The following is a 20,691-nucleotide window of genomic DNA, read 5'->3' as shown; positions in this document are numbered from 1 at the left end:
CCAGCGAGCGATGGAGGCGGAGATCTCCCTGTCCCGGCGTTTCCCCATTCCTGCAGAGGAGGCTCCGTTACCAGGGCTGCGCTTCAAAGCTTTGCTGGCAGTGCTGGGACGGATGGGGCTGTGCCATAATCCCCCCTGGGAGGAGAGCAGAAGAGAGATGGGGGGGGCTTGGGACCTACAAGAAACCTGGAGAGGGGACTTTGGACAAGGGCATGGAGTGACAGGATGAGAGGGAATGGGTTTAAGCTGAGGAAAGGTAGCTTTAGATTGGATATTGGGAAGAAATTCTTCCCTCTGAGGGTGGTGAGGCCCTGGCACACGTCGCCTGGAGAAGCTGCTGATGCCAGGGAGAATAAATGAGGGAAAATCTGCTCCGATTGCACTGTGAGGGAAGCTTGGCTTCCCCAGCCTGCGCTGACTTTTGGTGGGAATTGGAGCACGAGTGGACATTGTTGTCCATGCTGGAATTCACGGCCATCCTGATGGGGATGCGTTCGCCCCAGGGAACGGGGGAGCATTTCTCATGGGGGTGGGATGGGGACAGGGTCCGGGACAGGGTCCGGGCCAGTTGTGGTGCTGAGCGGGTGCCACGAGAGGGCGCGGAGGGCTGCGCGGTGCCGCCAGAGGTGACCTGGTGGCCCACGTCCCTCTCCTTGGTGTCCTTCACGGGCCAACGTGCCCTAAATGGCAGCGCCGCCCTCCACGGTGCCACCCAGTGCTCCTTGCCCTCAGGTGCGTGTTTGGGGAGCGTGAACGGGCATCTCTGCCTCAGCACAGCCCCAGGGGCCACCTGAGCCCCCAGACTGTCCCCAACCCACCCCACTGCGGGGTTTGACCTCCATGGGAAGGGGTTGCTTGAAGCCCACCGAGCTGGGCACGGGAAGGTTTTTCTCAGAGCCAATTCTGGCGTGGGACACGCGTCCTTAAGCGTCATCTCAGGCACTTTGTCACCCAGGGTGACCTGGTTGGGGGGCTGTGGGGCCGCCCCAGATGGCACGGGTGGGGCGATGGGGGCCCGTCGTGCTGGCTGTACAAACAGGCCCCGCTTCCTCGGCGGCCTCCTCCAGGTGCGGCTGGGAATCATTAGGAGCTCTCCGCACCGGCTGAGTGTGGGAACTGGAAGAGAAAGCTGGAGAGAGGCCTTCTTTCATCTCCCCACTCCCTCCTCCCCCCGCGTCTGCCAAGCCTGGCTTCCTTTTGAATCCTTTAGCTGGTGCCAAGCGAGGGAGAAGAGGAGGGGGGAAGAAAGAGAAAAAGGGAGGGAAAAAAAAAAAAGCAACAACCACAGGAATGTGTCCGGGGATCTGGCTTCATTCAGGCTGCCGAGCCCTGAATACCCCGGCTCCACTGGGGGAGCTGGAGGGAGGCCGTGGCAGCAGTGGGAAAACAAGCAGGGAAGTGCTGTGAGTGTCACCACAGGGAGTGACAGAGGGTGTCAGGGAAGGGGACACATCCCCCGCCATGGTACCGGGGATCTGGGGGCACCCCCGGCTCGGGGTGCCACAAGTCCCACGCTGAGAGCAGAGCTCCCACATCTGGGTGAATCCCAGCCATGTTCCACCCTGGGACGGGGACACGGTGCCCATCCCCATTCCATCCCCGCGGGGACGCGGTGCCCGTGTGCCAGGCCTGTCCCTCCCGACAAAGGCGACGGGGCTGCTGGCAGGGAGGGCGCGAGGGGAGGCTGGGAGCCTCTTCTCCGGCACATCGGGAGAAGGATGGGTTTTGACTCGCTGCCGACTTTATTCCCAGCAAATTAATAGTTTCCTCTTGTGGCGGCAGTGTTGGCCTGCGCGGGTGCGGGAGCGCGCTGGTGGCTCCCACTGCCCTCCCAGCCACCTTTCCCCACTCCCAGAGGGTCCTCCCTCCATCCTTGTCCTCAGCTGGGCTCCTTCCAGCTGTGCAGAGCTGTCAGATCCAGCCCAGCTGTGCCGGCCGCGGCCTCGGGAGCATCCCGGCGGGAGCGGGGGCCCGGCTGTGAACTGATGATGCGAGAGCCGGAGGTGGCGGGGGAGCGCCTTGGGTGGCGGCGAGCGAGGCGCAGCTCCAGGAAGGAGCTCTCGCTCCCTCTTGGCTTCGCAGCCGCTTTGGCAGCGCTCGGAGAAACGGGGAAAAAGCAGCGAGGGAACCACCAGCGCACGCCGGACTCTGTCCTGGAGACACGGGGCAGCTGCAGGACAATCCCAGCGCAGGACGGGAGCACCCAGTGGAGCGCCTGGCAGGAACCTGGGGATGGGATGTGCCACCCGAGTCCCCGCACACGCGCTGCCCGCTCCTCCCCGTGTGCCATGCGCTCCGTGCATCCCATCCTGCTCGCTGAGCGCTCATTCCCGGCGCATGGAAGCCGCTCCCGGGGCTGTCCGTGGGCCCGGCCGCGGCACTGACACCTCTCCCGTGTGCGGGCACGCACCGTGGCACTCGGTATCGGCAGATCTGCTGGGAACGCCAGCCATTCCTCCGGCAGCGATTGTGTTTTGTTCCCTATTTATATCCCCGGGGTGGTGCCACAGGTGGGCGATTGTTCCAGCTGACAGCCTGAAAGGCGAAGGAACAAGATTTAACTTCCTGCTATTCAATTAGAGAAAGTGAGCATTCAGCAGCAGCTGCCGGCTGCTGGCAGGAGCCGAACCCCCGCCGCGGTGGGCGCAGGGAAAGGCAGGAAAAGCTGCCTGGTGCCACGGGCCCTGCGGGCTCCGGAGAACCTCTGGCTGCCGCTGCTCTCTACTGAGTTTGTTTTTTGAAAGGGGATTGCCTGATCAAAGCAGCTTCGTGGAGCAGAAGTCGGATGAGGAGGAGCTGGGAAAGGGGCTCAGCCTGGACCACTCAGGGGGGACCTTGTGGCTCTGCACAACTCCCTGACAGGAGGGTGCAGCCCGGGGGGTCGGGCTCTGCTCCCAGGATGAGAGGAAACAGCACCGAGTTGTGCCAGGGGAAGTTTAGGGTGGATATTAGGAATAAAAATCTTCACTGGAAGGGTGGTCAGGCATTGGAACGAGCTGCCCAGGGCAGTGGTGGAATCACCACCCCTGGAAGGGTTCACAGAACGCGTGGACGCGGCACTCGCGGACGTGGTTTAGTGGAGAGCTGAGTTAATGGTTAGACTCGATTTTAAGGGTCTTCTCCAACTCCAATGATTCTGTGGGAAGCACCAGCATGGAAAACAGCAGCGTGTGGTGGGTGTGTGGGGGGACACTCTAAATGGGGAGAGGCCATGCCGGGAGGGAAAGTCAGGAGCTCGCAGTGCCAGAGGGAGCGGCAGCACCGCGGCTTCCCCCCGGGCCAGCCCGAGCGCTGCAGCTTCGCCTCTGCCCTGAACTCTGCGTGATCCCTGACCCTGGGGCCTCTGTGGCGGAGGGCTGGTGGCTTTGGAAGCCCTCTGGATGTGCACTTCCCCTCGCCCGTGCTGGAAGGGCCAGGGGATGATCCCTTCCCTACCGACTGGGAGCCTCCTTGTCCCTGTTTCCCCACACACGCCTGCGCTCCCTCCCGGAGGCCGGCGGGGGAGGAGGGAGTGTGTGCTCCTGCGAGCTCCACGGTGGGAACAAACCTCTCTCCCTCTTCCCCTGCGCTGCTTGAGCCCTCTCTGAGGCACCCAGGGCCTTGTGGAAACCCCTGCAGCGCCCAGGGCGCAGTGAGGGTTTCAGGGTCTCCCTGCTCCATTTCTTTCCCTCGCTCTTCCCCTCCTGGGACTGGTCCAGCTGGAGAAGAGTCTCCCGCTGCCACCTCTCCCTGCCCCTTCCCTGTGCCATCTGTCCCTCACTGGTGCCGTTCGTGCTCAAGATGCTCCCGTGCACCTCTTCACTCTCCATTTTTAATCCATCTGTTTCCACGGGCTCGGGGTGTCTCCCAAGCTGGTTGTGATCATCAGGGCTGCAGTTGGAATCCGTCTGGCACCGCTGCAGCACACGGAGGGCCCCACATGCCTCCACGCACGCCAGACCCCGCAGCTCCGTCACCCTGCCCTGATCCAGAGGGTGGGACCGGGCTGAGCTCAGCACCTCGCACGAACATCGCGGGGGGGGGGGAGGACGAGCTGCAGCCGAGGCCATCAACAGCAATTAGCCCCTTTTGGGAACTCGCCGTGAAGCGCTGCCGAGGCTTTTCCGTGCGTGCCGATGCTTTGGAAGTGACGGGGGTTGGACATGCCAAACCACCGGCCACGTCTGAGCGAGCCTCGGTGCCTCGTGTCATTTCCATGAGGCTGGGAGGGCTCGGGGGTGCTGTCTGAGAATGTTAAAGGCACTTGTGTACCCAAGCAGCGCAGGCACATGCTGTCATTGCCTCTGCAGTGCCATCTGGCCAGCAGCAACGCAGCTAGAACCAGGGCTGTGTGCAGGAGAACATTTTACAACAGAAAGCAATTAACCGAATAAAGCCCTTTTTAAAATCCAGTAATTAAAAACAGTCCCTCCCCCTTGTTTTCCTTTTAAGCTGAAAGTTGCTGTTTACTCATTTGCTTTACAAAGTGTGCCTTGTTGTGGCTTCAGAAGAAATGAAAGTTTGAAGTGGTCAGAGAAGAAAGGCTTTGGGGCTGGTGCGTTCCAGGCAGGGCGGAGGGGCAGGGGCTCTCCAGCCCGGCTTGTTTGTATTTGTTCTTGTCTACTCACAGGATCGCTAAACACACATTTAACAAGTGGTGAAACTGTCTACCAGCCCGATCTCTCCCAGGGTTCATGAGAAGAGGCCTTGGCACATTAGCATTGCTGGGGGAAGGGGAGGGGGAGGACAGGCCTTTTGAAGGGTTGGTGTTTTGGGGCTGAGCGAGGGAAGGGCTCCTTGCGCAGGCCAAGTCCCAAACAAAGGCATTGTGTTCCCCGGAGCCCTGGGGACTGGCCCCGGGGGAAGGCCAGGACCTTGCCTCACCAGCCACGGGTTTTCCCATCCCGGCTCCTCTTGTTCCTTAGCACGGGTGCAGCCCTAAGGCCATCCCAGTCTTTCCAGCGGCCAGAGATGGGAGTGGGGCTGGCACCTCCAGGGCTGGCTCATCTCATCCCAGAGCCGAGGAACCCGGAGCTGCAGTGGTCACAGGGACCATCCTGTGCCACCACAGCTCACCTTGTCCCCATCACCCTCACCTTGTCCCCATCACCCTCACTTTGTCCCCATCACCCTCACCTTGTCCCCATCACCCTCACTTTGTCCCCATCACCCTCTCTGGGTACAAAACACCAGAGAGGAGCAGCCCAGTGTCCAGTGGCAGTAACTCTTCCCTCCTCTCTGTGTGGCCACAGGGGAGCCCTGACCTCGGCTCAGGCTCCTGGACAAGCAGTGACCCAGTCTGTCACCAGGGCTGGTGCAATATTAATTATCATTCGTTGTGGCTTCTCTGCAAAGCAAGCGCCCAGTGCAGCAGCTCCATTATGGGTGGGGAAACTGAGGCATATCAAGGGCCTAACCCACTTGGTGGTGTCTGATGCTAGACCATCTGCTGACTCCAGAGCAGGATGAGGATCCTGTCCCTGGCTGTCCTCCAGCCGCACTGAGCTGGTGACACAGAGTGGCACAGACTCAAGGAGGGGACAGCAGCACCTCCACGGTGTCCCAGCCGTCAGCTCGGCAGGTGCAGCCTCGTGGAGCCCCATCCCACGGGATTTGCAGGGCTCAGCCGCACTCCCCGACCCGCCGCGGGGCAATAGGTGTGAGGACACAGACAGCCCTGCCAGGGTGGTGAGGGCAGCGCCGAATTTCAGCTCTGGGATCTGCCCTGTCCCTGCCTGGGGAAGGGTGAGGCCACTGGTTTGTGGGAAAATGTTGTTTTTCCCTCCCCTGGAGTGCCCGTAGCAGTCGGCTGGGCGGGCTCTGGATCCCGTGGGCCGGGGAAGTGGGGGGGAGTTTGCAATTGTGGTGCCTCTGGCTTGGAGCAGAGCCACGGCAAACAATCCTCTCCTGGCCCTGCTCCAGATCTGACAAACCACCGAGGTGATACCGCATTCATCCCTCCACGCTTTCATCCCAAATCACCTCCTGAAAGCCCTGCCTGGTTCTCCCGCCTGTGATGAATCTGCTTAGCCACAGAGCAAGGCAGCCCGTCCGCAGCCAGGAATCCTGTCCAGCATCCCTGTGAGGCCTCTGCTTTGGGAATTACAGCTGTGGCTCTGGCAGGCGGCGGTGGGACCTGAGGTTAGGAGGTGATGTTGACTGAAGATGTGCGGACAGGGCATTCCAGGCATGCACGGGGTTAAATCAGAGGTGTCAGTTCACGGGGAGGTAACAGATAAGTCCTGCTCCTCGGCTGCCTCTGGCTTTCCAGAAGCCTTGCCCTCCCTCCCACATTCCAGCTGCTGCAGCTTTTCACAGCTGGCTGCTCTCCTGGGACATTTCCCAGAGCTGGGAAGGCAGGAGGGGAGGGAGCAGCGTGGTCCCAGTGTGGGAGGGGGGTTGGTGGCTGGGCTGACCATCGCCCCTCCAGGGATGCTTAGTCTGGAGCCCTTCATCCCCAGGACAGGCCTGGCAAAGGCAAACCTAGGCAATCCCAGGTCCCTGGCAGGGATCCACCCTCAGTCCTGGCCCGGAGAGTTTTTCCTGCTGCAGGGAAGGAACATCAATCTTTGCAGCTCGCTTTTTCCTTGGCCTCTGAAGCAGGGTAGCCAATTAGTGCTGGGTGTGATGGATGGCTTAGCCCCGTCCTCGTGACACCCATCCTCTGGAAACAGTTCCCACCACGGAGAGGCACAGCCAGCCCGAGCAGGGGACAGCTCTCACCAGCTCCTGAGTCCCAGAGGGTCCCAGAGGGGTCCCGGGGATGGGGACAGGCATTGCAGCAATGCTTGCTGTGATCCCAGAGGGGAAACAGCCCCGAGCACGGGGCCAGCGTTGTTAATTCAGGGCTTGGGGAGAGATTTCCTCTGATAATTCCCTGGCTTGGCTGTGGCAAAGTCTGGAGCTCTCCAGGGAAGAGCAAATCGGCTCTGGGCAGAGGTTGGTCACCCACAGCTTGTGGCTCTGCTCTCGGGGTCACTGTACCACGGGAACCGCCTGCAAAGACGCCCAGTGAGAGGCCAGGAGGGGCAGAACCCCCATTTCTGAACCCAAATCTCCCCTTGCCCGCTGTGGGGGAGGTCTGGCTGCTCCCTCCCGTGGGACATGGGTGACACTCCCAAAATCCAGCTCCCCTCACGCAGCTAAGCCCGTTTAATCCTTCCCTGTCGTCTCCACTGAACCGGCCCGTGAGGGGTCTCAGCACCATCTCTGCTCCGTCTGGGGTGGTTCAGATGCCCCTCACAATCCCCCCTGGGATCTCTGGGGTCGATTATAAACGAGTCTCCAGGAGCACAGGCTGGAGAACGGATCCGATTACAGGAGAAGTGGGTTTCGGGGCCCCCGCTCTGTTCATAATGAAGTGTAATCCTAGAAAAACATGTTGCCAATTACACTTCAATTGAACCCAGATAATGATGCTTAGACAAGGCCCAGAAAAGATGGAGTCTGGACAGTGAATTCCTTTCTAATGGACAAGAAAAGTGTTCCTCTGTGGCAGGTCTGGGCTCAGCTTGGTTCAGGCTCGCTGTGATATGAGCAAGAGCCTGAAACAACCAATCTCAGGATCCCATTCAAATAGTTTTATCAGTCGAAAGAGTATTAATCTCTCAAAAACACATGTTTATGGGAAGTTTGGTTTGGAGATGTATGTGTTTCTAACTGAAATCACTTTGGAAAGGGAGGAGGAGTGGGTCTCAAAACTGCTAAAATAACACTTTTCTAATTCTTCTGGTTCAAAGCAACCTTTCGTTTGGAAATGTAAGCTAATAACAGCTCGGCTTCTTGACCGCTTCTCGTAGTGAAAACAAAACACCAGAATAAGAGAAACAAAGTGCTGTGAGCTGAAGCAAAGGTTCTACTCCCTTTTCCAGTTTACAAACACTGCCGAGACGTCAGTTTTCCACTCCAGCACAGGACGGCTGCTTCAGGTCTCCGTTGCTTCACTTCAGAAGGGGAGGACGGTGCTGTTCAGTCCCAAAAACCGCTCGGGGGGGGCCGCGCTTTCCTCTGCTCCGTGTGCTGGGCTGGGGCAGGCGTGGGCGAAGGGCAGGCAGGAGCCAGGATTTGGCTTTTCCGGAGCTGCTGGAGAGGTGCTGGGGAATTGCAGACACCTCGGGGTTGGCGGGTGCAGCGTGGGTGAGCTGGCAGAGATGGCTGAGGGAGATAGGGAGCACCCCAGGAGGCCACGGGAGACGGGTGGTGGGGTGGCTTGGCTGGCCCGAGCGGCGACGGGGCTGTTATCACCGCTGCGGTCTCTGCAGAAGGGCTTTGGGAAACCCACGTGTTGCCAGATCTTAGCGCTGATTATTTTTTTTCAAAATAAAAGGCATTATTTTCGTACTGGGAACCTCCACTTCTGTGCTCTCCCTCCTCCTCCTCTCTCTCTCTCTGTCTCTCCCCCACACGCACACGTTTTTGCTGCCTTGGGGGATTTTAGCAGCGCAGGGCTCTGAAAAAACCTGATTCCTGCCTCCTTCCTGCCAGAGCAGAGAAAGGGAGATGCTCACTCGATGCTGGGCTGTGGGTTAAACTTTCCAGCATTGTGGAATGAGACGAGAAAACAGCGATTCACCCCAATGTTACAAAGCCTAAACTCGGCTTTTGGCCGCTTCGTCTCACAGGATAGGTGTCAAACGCCCTGCCCCGGCAGCGCCGTGAGCTGGCACTTGAGGAGGCTCCGAGGCTGTGGGAGCGTGGCAGGAGGGCCGAGCTCCCGGCCGGACCACCGCGGCGTGGTGCCGGACCCGTCCCGAGCGCGGTGCCACCGCTGCCAGCCCGGCCCTCGGCAGTGGCCGCTGATTAATCCCAGCCGAGGGCCCTTTGAGCGGCGTCCTCAAACAGCACCGCGCTTCGAACGAGCCGGTTTCCATCTGAATCATAAGCCTGCAAAGTGCCTGCGCCGCTCGGAGCCGGGCAGACATGTGTGTGCGTGTGGGGCTGGATGTTGATTTTTCCCTGAAACAACTCAAGGCTTTATCAGTCCCATCTCTTTCCCACGGTTTTCTGTTGCCAGTGAGGTCACTGGTCCCTTTAAACTGGGGCTGAGGCCAATGTGCAGCGGCTGGAAGGGGGGCCGTGGGCAGGAGGGGGGGGGACATGAGACGGTTCACACAGACTGTTCCTTTTACAGGAAGATTTGGGATTTCGACCAGCGAGCGGGAGGAGGCGGGGGGGCGCGGGGGGGCCCTGGGAACCGGGGAGCGCCGGCGCGGCCGCGTAATCCGTCACTCCCGGGAGATGGTGGCTCATTAACCCATTACCCGGGAGGTGGGGACGTGCCGGGAGGGAGCCAGGGAAGGAGAGCCGGGGGTGGGAGAGGCAGAGCGGGCAGGGGAGGAGCCGTGCGGGGCCGGAGCGGCGGAGCCCGGGCAGGGACAGCACTGCCCCGAGCACGGCGGGGAACGACGGCGGCGGCGGCCACCGGGGCCACGCGTGGGGCAACCTCGCCGAGCCCACCGGCCTCTCCCCCCGCCAGGATGAAGCGGCTCTGCGAGGAGAGCTCGTCCGACACGGAATCTGACGGCACCATCGACGTGGGCCGGGAGGAGGAGTACAGGTGAGGGTAGCCTCCGTCCCACGCGGGTTTTTGGGGTCCCGGGGCACGGCACAGGAGGGCACCGGCTCTGCCACGGCGGCACCGGGACACGGCACGGGAGGGCACCGGGGCTGCCACCGCCGCACCGGGAGTCCCTCGCACCTCGCGTAACCCCTCGGGGTCGGGCTGGTCCTGCGCGGACAGGCAGGATGACCCTAGAGCGCCGGCCAGGGCTGGTGCTGGCCGTGGGGCTGACCCCGCAAGGAAACCGAAGCGGCCATAAAAGTGTTAAAGCTGTGTTAGGAGCTTCAAGAGAATCCCATTAAAGCCAGCGCGGTGGCCTTCTCCTGCCAGGTGGGAGAAGGGCAGCAGGAGCCCGTTCTCTGCACCCCGAGATGGGGCAGCCCCCCCGAGCAGAGGCACCCACACCCCTGCGCTCCCGGCAATCCGAGAGCTCCCGGGGAATGGGGAAGAAACCACATTTTTTGTGGTTTTGCATGAGAAAAACGCTTCTGCTCTGCTGATGCATTCGTAAGGCACCAGCTGGGGCTGTGATGTGTTAGGGAGGGAGCCCGAGCAGGGAAGGGCTGCCCCGCTGCCCCTCGGCAGCGCAGTTCGCAGGCTCTGTCCCATCGCTGCTGAGCTGCACTTTCAGCTCTGGGCTTTGCTCTTTGTGAGGGAATGGTGAGGACAGGACCCGTGTGTGGTTCCCCAGGCGATGCCCTCAGGCTTCCCCGTGCTCCCCTGGCAAAGGGCATCCCCAGCGCCGCTGGCAGCCCGGGTTCCCAGGCTGGGTCAGCCCTCCCAGGCTCTGAGGGTGCAGACGGCGCAGGGGATGAAGGAAAGGCTCTGTTATTTGTTCCCATCCAAAAATCAGCTGCTTTTGAACTCTTGTTTCCATGGCCAAGTGTCCCCCTTCCCTCTGCATCCAGCGAGGCTTTGGATGAATTCATTCCCTCTTGCTCTTTGGTATCCTGAGCGGAGCAGCTGCCTGGCTGGTGCCAAGCTCAGGTTCTCGTGGGACTAAATTCATGAATCTGCTTCTGATACAGTCGCAGCAGAGCCGGGCACGTCGGGCACAAAATGTCCTGCAGGGATTCCCTGAACCCTTACGCCGTTTCCAAGTGCATCAATATTTAAGCTGCTTTCCTGCTGCAGGTGAAATATATCCCACCTCTCCACATCAAAATAGCAGCACACCGAGTCCATAGGACCCCGAGGGATAAAATACCAGAATTGTCACAATATTTTATTTCAGTGACCAGCAATGATGAACTTTTAATCTCTCTCTGGTGCTGCTAATGTGTTTGTCCTCTCGAGCCAGTGGTAGAACCAGGCTGGCTGCGATCTGGTGATATTTGTATAGGTGGATGTTGTTCCTCATGTCACGCAAATCCACAGCCAAAAGAGCTGTTCCTGCCCTGCAGAGATCACACCCCAAGTAATGCCATCCTGCATGGGATGCTGGTGGATCCAGAAAAATCAAACACTTCCAGGTGGGGAGTGTGGAGGAGTGATCAGAGCAGAGAGCGGCTGCCTGGCTGAGGTTCCCAGCCCATTACCCATCGGCTGAGTGGTTTGGGCAAACCAGTTTCCCTGTAGTGAGGGGATGAGTCACGCCGGGTGTGAGGCTTGGATCGGTGCGTGGAGCAAGTTTAGGCTCTGGGGTCACTGCAGAAGTGCAAGATCTGCCCAGTTCACAGCCAGAGCTGTGCTGCGAATGACAAAACCAAGCAAAGAGCAATGCAGAAATTTTAGTCATGGGGAATATACTCACGCTATCTTTTATGTGGTTCAAATCCACCAGATGTATTTTTTAAATACATTTTGCAGTGGGATAGGTGTTGATATCCACATCTGGAACGGCAGCTCACAAAGAACAACGCATCCAGGCCGCCCTGCAAAGAGAGTTCCAAAAACCACTGTTATTTTTGGCTGCCTTCTTTGCATTTCCAGGTGAATTCAGCACCTACCCCCTGCACCTAAAACACCCCGGTGTCTGTGCAGAGCCCGCTTTCACATCAAAATGGCTCATTCTGTGCACGTCTGCGTAGCTGGCGATGCATGTTGGTACTTGTGGAGCCAGCCAGCACCTCTGCCCAGAGAGAGCCCACCCAGCAGACATTCAAATAGGGGACCTGTATGGAGATGAGCGGAGCAGGCAGCAGAAGAACGTGTTATTGTGTAAAACCACTTCTGAAAGCGCCTCGCTTGGGCCTATTTTTAATAGGCTGAGCTGGGTCTAGTTTTCAGCTGGCTGCAGACAGCACTGTCTGTGCAGGAAAATCCTTAATGGACTCCTATTAAAATGCTTTGTCAAACTGAAAAACATTTGGATTGGGGTGAACTCAAGTGGCCCTTTCCAGATTTGGGTGCCTGACACGAGCTCTGGTCCCTGCGGCGCGCTGGGCTGGCCGGGATTGCAGGCGGACGCGTGTTCACATCCCTGCTCCGAGTTTTCCTAAGGCACAGAAAGAGCCCTGAGCCGGTTCCACTTTCCAGAGGGACAAACCCTGAGCCAGTTCCACTTTCCAGAGGGACAAACCCTGCTTGGGAGAGGTGGGAGGTGGCCCGGCCAGCCTCATCCCCCCCCACCAGCCATGGGGTCTTGCTCCAGGGAGTTTCCCACGGCCGGTTATCCATCGTTATGGGGACCTAAGGGTTGAACTTTGCCTCCCTCTGCATGTCTAGGGCTGACCTTTGGTGTCTTTAGCCTGGCAGGCACAGGGTGGTTTGTGGGGCCCTGTTCCTTAGCCTGTCCCCACAATGTCACTTGTCCCCTGAGCCAGCAGGAGAGTCCCTGCCCTGTCACCTCCTGCCAGGTGTCCTCCCTGCCCCATTCCTGGCCCCTTTCTGAATGTTTCAGAACATTGAGAACATCCCAGCCCACCCCAAAAATTGTGGTTTGGGAAACGACTCTCCGGGAAGCCCTCAGAAACCACATCAGTGCCACCGCTGGCCTCACCCTGAGGAGCAGCCAGCCCTCCCTGGGTGGGAGCTTGGATCCCTGGAGCCCAGATCCCTCCTGCTATCGTGGCTCTGAGATGCAAAGCCTGCAGACAGGGCAGGCTCAGACACGAGGGACGGGAGGTTCACACATGGAGGAAAAAAGGCCACGACTCCAGAGCTCGGATCGCTGCTTTCCCAGCCCCGTGGAAATGCCATCGCAGGCTGGGATCGAAGAATTGTGCCTGGGAGTGGATGGACATTTTGGTGCAGAAATCTGTCCCAGGTTTCTGGGATCTGGTGGGAGATTCTCGGAGGGGAGAGATTGGGATTCAAGTCTCTGCTTGGCTCTCCATCCCCAATTCCTGAGCTCTGTGTTGTGGGTAAAAATGAGATGGGAACCACAGAAGATGTTTTTTGGGGTGGGGGGAGGAAACTGCAGATGGCAAACGTGTGTAGAACATATGTGCAACAGAGGTTGCTCTCCAGCCAGTGCTAGAAATGATCCCCTCTCCTTCCTTTCCAGCCATGTTTCCAGGTCTGTGTCTCCCACTACAACATCTCAGATACAAGCCAGGAAGAAGAGGAGAGGGGTGAGTGTCCCTTATGATGACCAGGGCAGGCTGGCCCTGACTGTGTGCCAGAGATGTCCCCCTGTGTGCACTGGGGGGCTGTCGGCCCATCCTTATTGTGAGGACACAGTGCAACATCACCTTTACACCCCTCCTGCTCCATCCCCTGCAGAATCCTCCCCGAAGCCGATTTTTTTGCAGAGGTTTGGCCCCATATCTGGCAGAAAAGGGGAGAGCAATTCCACCTGCGGTTATCACACCAGTTCACGTTTCTTCTCTCAACTTTTGCACCCCAAAACACTCGCACACCCGTGGCCCTTTCAAAGCACCTGCAGGGCTTTAGATCTGGGAGCTGTGGCTGTGAGTGACTGTGGTTTCTTCTCTCTGCTTGGAAATCTCCACAGATCATCGAGAAGCGGCGCCGTGACCGCATCAACAGCAGCCTCTCGGAGCTGCGGCGCCTGGTGCCCACGGCCTTCGAGAAGCAGGTGTGTGTTTGGGAGAGCCCCTGGTGCCCTGGTCCCACGAGGGCTGCAGGGTTTGGGGTACAGCCTCCAGAAGGAGAAATTCTGCAGCAAGGCTGTGCCTTCCTTATCATCCTCACTCCAGGGAGTAAGTAGGTGGTGGGAATGGGGTGGTGGAACGATATTGGCAAATATTCAGGAGCCCTGGGGATGATAAATTCAATCTAGGAAGTGTTTTGCAGATATGAGGAAGCACAGAAAGAGGGATTTTTCAATCTGCACCGGGAAGGAGCTGGTTTTTCTGCTCGCTTGATGTAAAAAACAGAGCCCTGGTGGATGCCCTGCGCCACTCTGAGCACTCCTGGGCTTCAGGGAGGTTTCAGGGAGGAAATCATCGGTCAGAGCCTGGCTCCTGAGAGGCACAAAGCCCTGGACCATAAAATGACAAATGGCTTTTCCTTTCTGCTCCCCACACAGGGGTCTTCCAAGCTGGAGAAGGCAGAAATTCTACAAATGACAGTGGATCACTTAAAAATGCTTCACGCCACAGGAGGAACAGGTAAGAACTGCTCTTAGGAGCACGTGGGTGAGGTGAAGGTGCAAACCTGGAAGGAAAATTCCCCATCAGCTGCAGCAGCGAGCTGCCTCCAGCCAGCTCTGCCTGCTTCCCAAGGGAAATACCTTTTGAGGGAGGGCAGATGGGCATTTTCCTACAGATGGGTCAGCATCCCATGCATCCATTTGGGACAGTGGGATAGGTGGGGAGCTGAACCCCCCCCAGCCCCACAGGGACAGCACTGTTGGTGTCACACCCCCTGCTAAAAGCTGTTCAGCCAGAGACTCATTTCTTCCTGCTCAGAAATGGAGCCTGCTTCCAGAAAAACCATATTAAACCCTTTACCTCCTCCCTGGGATACATTTCCTGCGGAGGCTGAATTCTGCATGAGGACTCTGCAAATAAACAAGGCTTTTTTTTTCCCTTTCTGTTCTTTTTTTTTTTTTTTTTTTTTTTTTTTTTGTGTGTGTGTGTGTGTCTTGGTTGTTATAAGAAGAGAGAGGGAGCCCTGTGCAAAATTCAACAAAGGTCTTATTTGTACTGGGACCTCAGTACAGACCCTCTGTCCTGTTCCAGTTAACAGGATGGAGATCACAGCTCCAGTAAAGAAGCCTCTGGCTTGCTTACCACCCAGTTTTGGCTTGCTGGGGACATTGCTGGCATCCAGGCTTTGGTTCAGGGCTGTAACTTGGTCTGGAACATTTGTTTAGATATTCAGTTTGACTGCACTGCAACAAAGGGCCGCATTGTCACGAGAGACCCCGTCAAGCACAGTGGTCCAGCGCTTCACTGTGCTGTGACATTCTCTGCTTTATTGCTTACGGCCTCACGAAGCTGCAAGTTGGGAGCAGAAGCCTGAAAATCAGCGGCTGGTTGCTGATTTCTGTGGCTTTGAGCTTTCTCAGCCCAGCTGTTTTGGTTCTGCCACTGCCCTGTGTTGGTTTAAAGGGAGTGTAAATTTTAGGAGCCGGGCAGAGGGAAGTGGTGCTAAGCTGTGCGTTGAGGAGGCACTGTCCTGATTGGAATGGCCCCTTGGCAAAGGCAGCCCAACCCCAGTGCCCACCCAGCCCACAGCCATGTCTCCAGCAGTGATAACTGATAGAATCCAACAGGAAAAAATTCTTCCTTCCTGAGCACAGCTAATGAAACCTCTCACTGGTCTCACACGGAGTGAGAGGCTCCCTGACCCCGGCGGGTTCATCCCGGTCAGATAACCGCAGACGCCGCTCTCACGCACGCAAACGTCCGGTCCCTTGGGACACCCACTTGGCTGCCTGCTTCGGGAATATCACACGGCAGCAAAGTGCCTCAAGTGAAATACACAGTGCACTAGAGAGGGTAGTGAAATCCAAGCGCATTCCTGAGCTCTGCACGGCCTTACTGTCACCCACGTCCTCTCCCTCCAGGCTTCCTGGACGCCCGGGCTCTGGCCGTGGATTACAGAAGCATCGGCTTCCGCGAGTGTCTCACCGAAGTTGTCAGGTACCTGGGCATCCTCGAGGGCCAAAACGCCGCCGACCCCATCCGGCTGCGACTCCTCTCCCACCTGAATAATTACGTGGCAGAAATGGAGCCTTCACCCGTGGCCACGTCCCTGCTGCCCATCCAGGCCTGGCCGTGGTCCTTCCTGCACGGCGCCGCTGGGCCTGTGCAGATCCCCAGGAGGGAGGCTGCTCCCGCTCCGGTTGTTTTGACTGCATCTTCCCTGGCTTACCCCAGCTCCGCAGTGAGGCCGGCCCCGCTCCGCCGCGTCCCTGGTGAGATGCTGCCATCCCGCCGGAGCTTCCTGGCCAGCAGGATGGGCTCCTCCAGCCGGAGGGCCCGGGGCGCCGGCTCGGCCGCAGCCGTGCCGGCCGTGCCCAGGATGCCGTCGCCAGCGGGAGCACTGAGGGAGGGCTCATCCAAGAGCAGCCAAATCGCCACTTTCCTCTTCTCCCCAGCCTCTGCCGGCATCCCTGTGCCGCCAGCTTACGCGGCACCTCCCGTCTTGGGTGCTGCCGCGCAGGGACCCGGGATCAGGGTTGGGACATCCAGGATCTGCCGCTCCTGGGCGACGGAAATCGGGGCTTTCTGACCCTCCCTTCCCCTCCGGAGACAGGAGTTCCTCAGCGCTCATTGCCCGAAGGGCTGAGAACAAACTCGGTTGAAAAGGCATCTTTCCTGCTTTGCAGAAGCCAAGGATCCATAGAGAAAATTCTCTCTGCTCTTCCCTCCCTCCTCGCGCCGCCCTCCTCGCCTCACCGTCGCACGTCCTCTCCCTCGTGACGCCTGCAAACGTAAATCACATCCGATTCCATGCACTTGTCTGCACGAGGCCGTGCTCCAGACCTTCTGGCTACGAGGGAGGGGGCACACGCAGATCCCAACCCCGTTCCTCCTCCAGCAAACCCCACTGCAGAGCCCAGCGTTGCTGTCCTTTGGAAAACAACCAGCCTTGAAATAGTGTCTTTATTCCCCCGAGGACTCGGAGCTGCCAGCCAGACTTGCTCGTGCTGATTCCCTGCGACGCGTCCCCCAGCTGCAGCTCCTCATTTTGGCGTGGTGGGATGGGCACAGCTCACACCCCGTGCCCAGCACTGCTGGCACCCACGAGGAAGGCTCCAGCCCCCCCGCCCCCAGCTCCCGAAGAGAACTGGCTGCCTGCTAATCCCCGTGCTTTCCTCTTCGCATTACCAGCTTTTCCCACTTACGTGCCCTTAAGGTGGAGTGAGGCAGCGGCTTAGCAGGGCTCGTTCCCACAGCCCCGCTGAAATCCCGCCGTGGCTGCAGGGCCTGCGCTGGGTTCCCGGCACAAACCCTGCCGGAGCAGCCGGCCAGGCCACCCGGGCTCAGCCCTTGCCCTGCACCACCGAGGTGTGAAGAGGCGAGACAGAGGATTTCAAAGGGACGCCTGTTGTTGCTTGTTCTTCTTTCGGAACCCAGGGTTCCAACAGCCTGTCACGGAGGGGAAGGCTCTGACGGCCGAAGTGAGAAGAAAATGCCTTTCCCTCTGCCAGTCTCCCTGCTGGAGTTGTCTCTCCTCCACCCCCTGCTGAACAGCCGTGACTGCAAAGGGGGAAAATGGGTCGGAGCAGCCTGAATTTGAAGTGCCTCCCTCACTCTCCCTGAGCCCAGCATCCCTCACCCTCTCCTCCCACAATGTTTCTGTTTTCTTTCTCCAGCACCACATTTGGGTCTCACACCTCTCATCCCCCTCCCTGGGCTGGGACCAAAACCCCCTGAGGTGTCACTGCACTTGTCCTGAGTCCTGAGAGCTCTCCCTGCCTTGCCCCATGTGCCCCCAGATGACTGACACAGCAGATTACACCTCGGCTCCTCCAGCTGGCCTCCCCTCCTCTCTTCTTTGGGCAGAAAGAACAGAAACTTGAAGCTTTCAAGCCACCCCGCTCCTGTGCCACATCCTATGGTGGCAGGGCAGGGTTTCCCAGTGCTCCCCCTCACCTGAACAGCCCCTGCTCCGTGCATTTGTGCCTTGACTTGCTGGGATACACGTGCAGAATATCCTGGACCCAGCTGCATGCCCACCCCTTGCCCACCTCTAGCACGGAAAGAGAGAGAAGGTCAGTGCAAAGAAAGGTAAAAAAGAGGGAGAAGATCTCTTTTGAATGGGAGAAACTCTTCCCATGCCTCAGGTCAGAGGTGCAGCCGGTCGGGCTGTGGGGATGAGCTGTTGTTTTCCTTCCTGCAGATGGTATCTGCCATGTGCATGTCAATATATGTATCTGCCTTTGTTTGGAAAGTGAGTCCCTCCCAGTTGTTTTGATGGAAGTCATCGCACTTAGCGCACAGAAACGCCTCTGCTACTTCTCACCCTTGTCCTCAAGTGCCGGAATCAGCCAGGAACAACATATTTCCTTTAAATAAAGTCACAGGAGGGAGGTCCTCGTGGACCCTGGCTGTTCCTGCAGCAGGTTTGTGCACTAGAGCTCACGGCCTCACTTTACACTGTGCAGTGCTCTTAGATTCACGAGCTGTGACATCAGCAAAGGTGTCAAATAAAGTCTTTCAAACCCCCTGTCCTGGTTATGAAATGTAAGTGTTGAAGTGAATCCGATCTGCTCATCCAGCCTGCCCGGATCACAGAAGGGACCTGTGAAGGCCATCGATGAGTAATTTTGTGGCAGGTTTTGATTCCTGAAATGCTTCAAAAAAAGGTGAGATGCAGCTTTTAAGGTGACATCCCCTGTGATTGTTTTATAGCTCTTGGTGACTCTGGCCCCAAGACTTTTTTACTTTAGAAAATGAGTCAAAATCAGCTGGGTATTCACCAAGGCTTGCCCTGAGATTGGCAATAATCCGTCACTCGAGAAGAAATCATTTCATTTAGGGTCTATGAAAGTGTCAGGGAACAGATGGGGTCTGGCAGAGCCTCCAGCAGCCAGACTGAGGGCTTGCCCTGGTCTCCTGACCCTTTGCAGCCGAGACCAGAATAACCTCTGTGGCATCTCGCTGTCGGGAAACGCTTTGGACTAAACAAAGCGCCACAGCTGAGAGCCTGTCTCTGTTTTGAGGAAAGGAGCAGTAAATGATCCCTCTCGTGAAAGATGCTTGGGAGAATTTTACTGGGGAATGGTGGGAATTCAACTTCCTTTCCCATAACTCCTTCTCGCTGCAAAATGCCTTTCAAAACCGCCCATAAATCCCTTCCTTAAGTGCCGTGCGGGGAATTGCTGGAAGGGAGCAACTGCAGCTGTGATGGAGTAATGCAGCATCCGTCTGGAAGCGGGGAGAAACTTCAAGAGCAATAATAGGGCTATTGATGACGGCTCGTCCCGCTGGTGCCTGGGCTGCCCTGACCCGGCTGGAGGCGGCGGTGGGAGCTCAGTGCTCCGGTGTGGCCTCGGCCAGAGAGAGGAACCCAATTACCCTCCGTGGGAGGCAGGCACACAAACCGGCCCCGCGGGCTACAGTGCTAAAACAAAACAGAGACAGAGGGGAAAAAAGAAAAACCACTTCCTGATCTCTGCGGATCAAACGGGAGCCGGGGCGGGTGGAAGGGCATCGGTTCAGCCCCGTGGGGTTTTCTCCCCACAGCAACACGGTGATTATAGAGCAGTAGCTCAGGACTGCAGCTTCATTTGATTTTTTTTTCCCCCCAGGGTTTTCTTTAGCCTAAACGTCTCCTCTAATACATCCTGGCAACTTTTGATCTACCCTGCAGGGGAAATCCCCGAACTCTCCGTGCATCCTTGTTCTTCAGGCAAAAAAAAATTCCTGCTGAAGAGGCCCGTGGGAAGGCGTGGGCTGGGGCTGCGCGGTGGCACAGCGGTGTTAAAAAGGCTCCCAGCCCGACACGGCTGGAACAAAGCAGGGTCCTGGTGAACGAGCCTTGGAGGGGACAGGGACACTCCCAGGCCGTGGGAGATCTGCTGTGCAGCAGGTGCTCCAGGAGCGAGCCCTGCCCTCCCGAATTCCCCGGCGTGGAGAAACGGGGCTTATCTCAGTCCTGCTGCTGCCTGCCCTGGGTGAAATGTTCTCCCTGCTTTCTGCTCGTGGAGCAATCCCGCCCTGCCATCTGCTGGTGGAAATCCTAAAGCCGAGGTGCAGAAATCCTAACCCGGGGGGTGGCATTTGGTTGAAAACCTGCCATCTGTGCTGGGAGTTGGGCGATCTTTTGTGGTGACCATCAAGGACCGAGGTACAGCGCAGACACAGGGCAGCAGAGCAGCTCGGGAGGCCTCTGGATGATTGATGTGTCACCCACCAGCACCATCGATGGGGATGGATTGGCAAGATAAAGCCATTAACAGATGTCCCCTCTGCTCCAGGCGCTGCTGAAGGCCCTGAGAGGGCCAGCTGGGAGGATCTCAGGTATCGATGGCCACCAGCAGCAGCTGCACTCGTGTGTTGAGGACACCAAGAGCAGTGGGGTCCCTGGGGGCAGTTTTGTACCTCCAGCCCATCAGGCCGTGTCGGGAGTGAAAAGGATAGAGGAGGACACAGCACGTGTGGCTGTCTGCACGGAGTCCCCTGGGAGGGAGCACAAACGTCACCAAATATGCTTCAAATCAAAGCCGTTCGCGGCGTAGCCACAGCGGCTGCTGCAGCCCAAGGGTGTTCTGTGTGGAGACACGCTCCTTGAGCTGGGCTGTGTTTTGGCTTTAGCCGTCAAAGCAGGAGCTGAACACTTCCACAGCGAGATGCCCGCGTCAGTCCACGGTTTCCCAGCGGAGGAGGTGCCAGCTGTGAAGGACCAAGCACAAAACGGTGGCAGGCGTGACCCCACCAGTGCGGCCTCCCAGCCACTGGAGAACGATGGGACCAGGAGGAGGATGGTTTGTGCCATTTGTGTTTTTCAAGACAGAAAATGTTGCAGATCGTTACAACTTGCTTTGCTATTTTTACCTTTATTCTGCTAACTCTTGATTATTCCACTGTAGCCAAGGGGTAGATACCCTATCCCATTTTTATGGTAACACTGCATCCCGCTTTTAAAGCAAATTAAAGGCAATTTAACGTAGGATTGAAAAGCCACAATGCCCAGCTCACCAGCCTCTACAGACTATCTTAGTCCCCCTTAACAGGCCATCCGTGGAGCCTGAAGGTCACTGATGAATCACTGAATCCTGCACTGCCGTGTCCTCACGCTCCGCTGAAGATGCTGGAAATAGATAATTACGGGTCTCCCTGGAGCTGATC

General features: G+C 57.9%; 1 protein-coding gene across 1 annotated transcript; it reads left to right on the top strand.

Moving 5' to 3' along the window:
* Nucleotides 1–9,323: 9,323 nt before the first annotated feature.
* HEYL (hes related family bHLH transcription factor with YRPW motif like) lies at nt 9,324–18,067 on the top strand. Its single transcript, XM_068994422.1, has 5 exons — nt 9,324–9,535; nt 12,987–13,053; nt 13,437–13,520; nt 13,974–14,055; nt 15,459–18,067. The coding sequence occupies exons 1-5, from the start codon at nt 9,456–9,458 to the stop codon at nt 16,124–16,126; spliced, it is 981 nt and encodes a 326-aa protein (XP_068850523.1). The 5' UTR covers nt 9,324–9,455; the 3' UTR covers nt 16,127–18,067.
* Nucleotides 18,068–20,691: the final 2,624 nt, after the last annotated feature.

The sequence above is a fragment of the Aphelocoma coerulescens genome, chromosome 23 (assembly GCF_041296385.1).
Source record: "Aphelocoma coerulescens isolate FSJ_1873_10779 chromosome 23, UR_Acoe_1.0, whole genome shotgun sequence".
Taxonomy (NCBI): Eukaryota; Metazoa; Chordata; class Aves; order Passeriformes; family Corvidae; genus Aphelocoma; species Aphelocoma coerulescens.
Note: the sequence above shows the minus strand (reverse complement) of the source record. Positions and strands in the feature narration are given on the sequence as shown.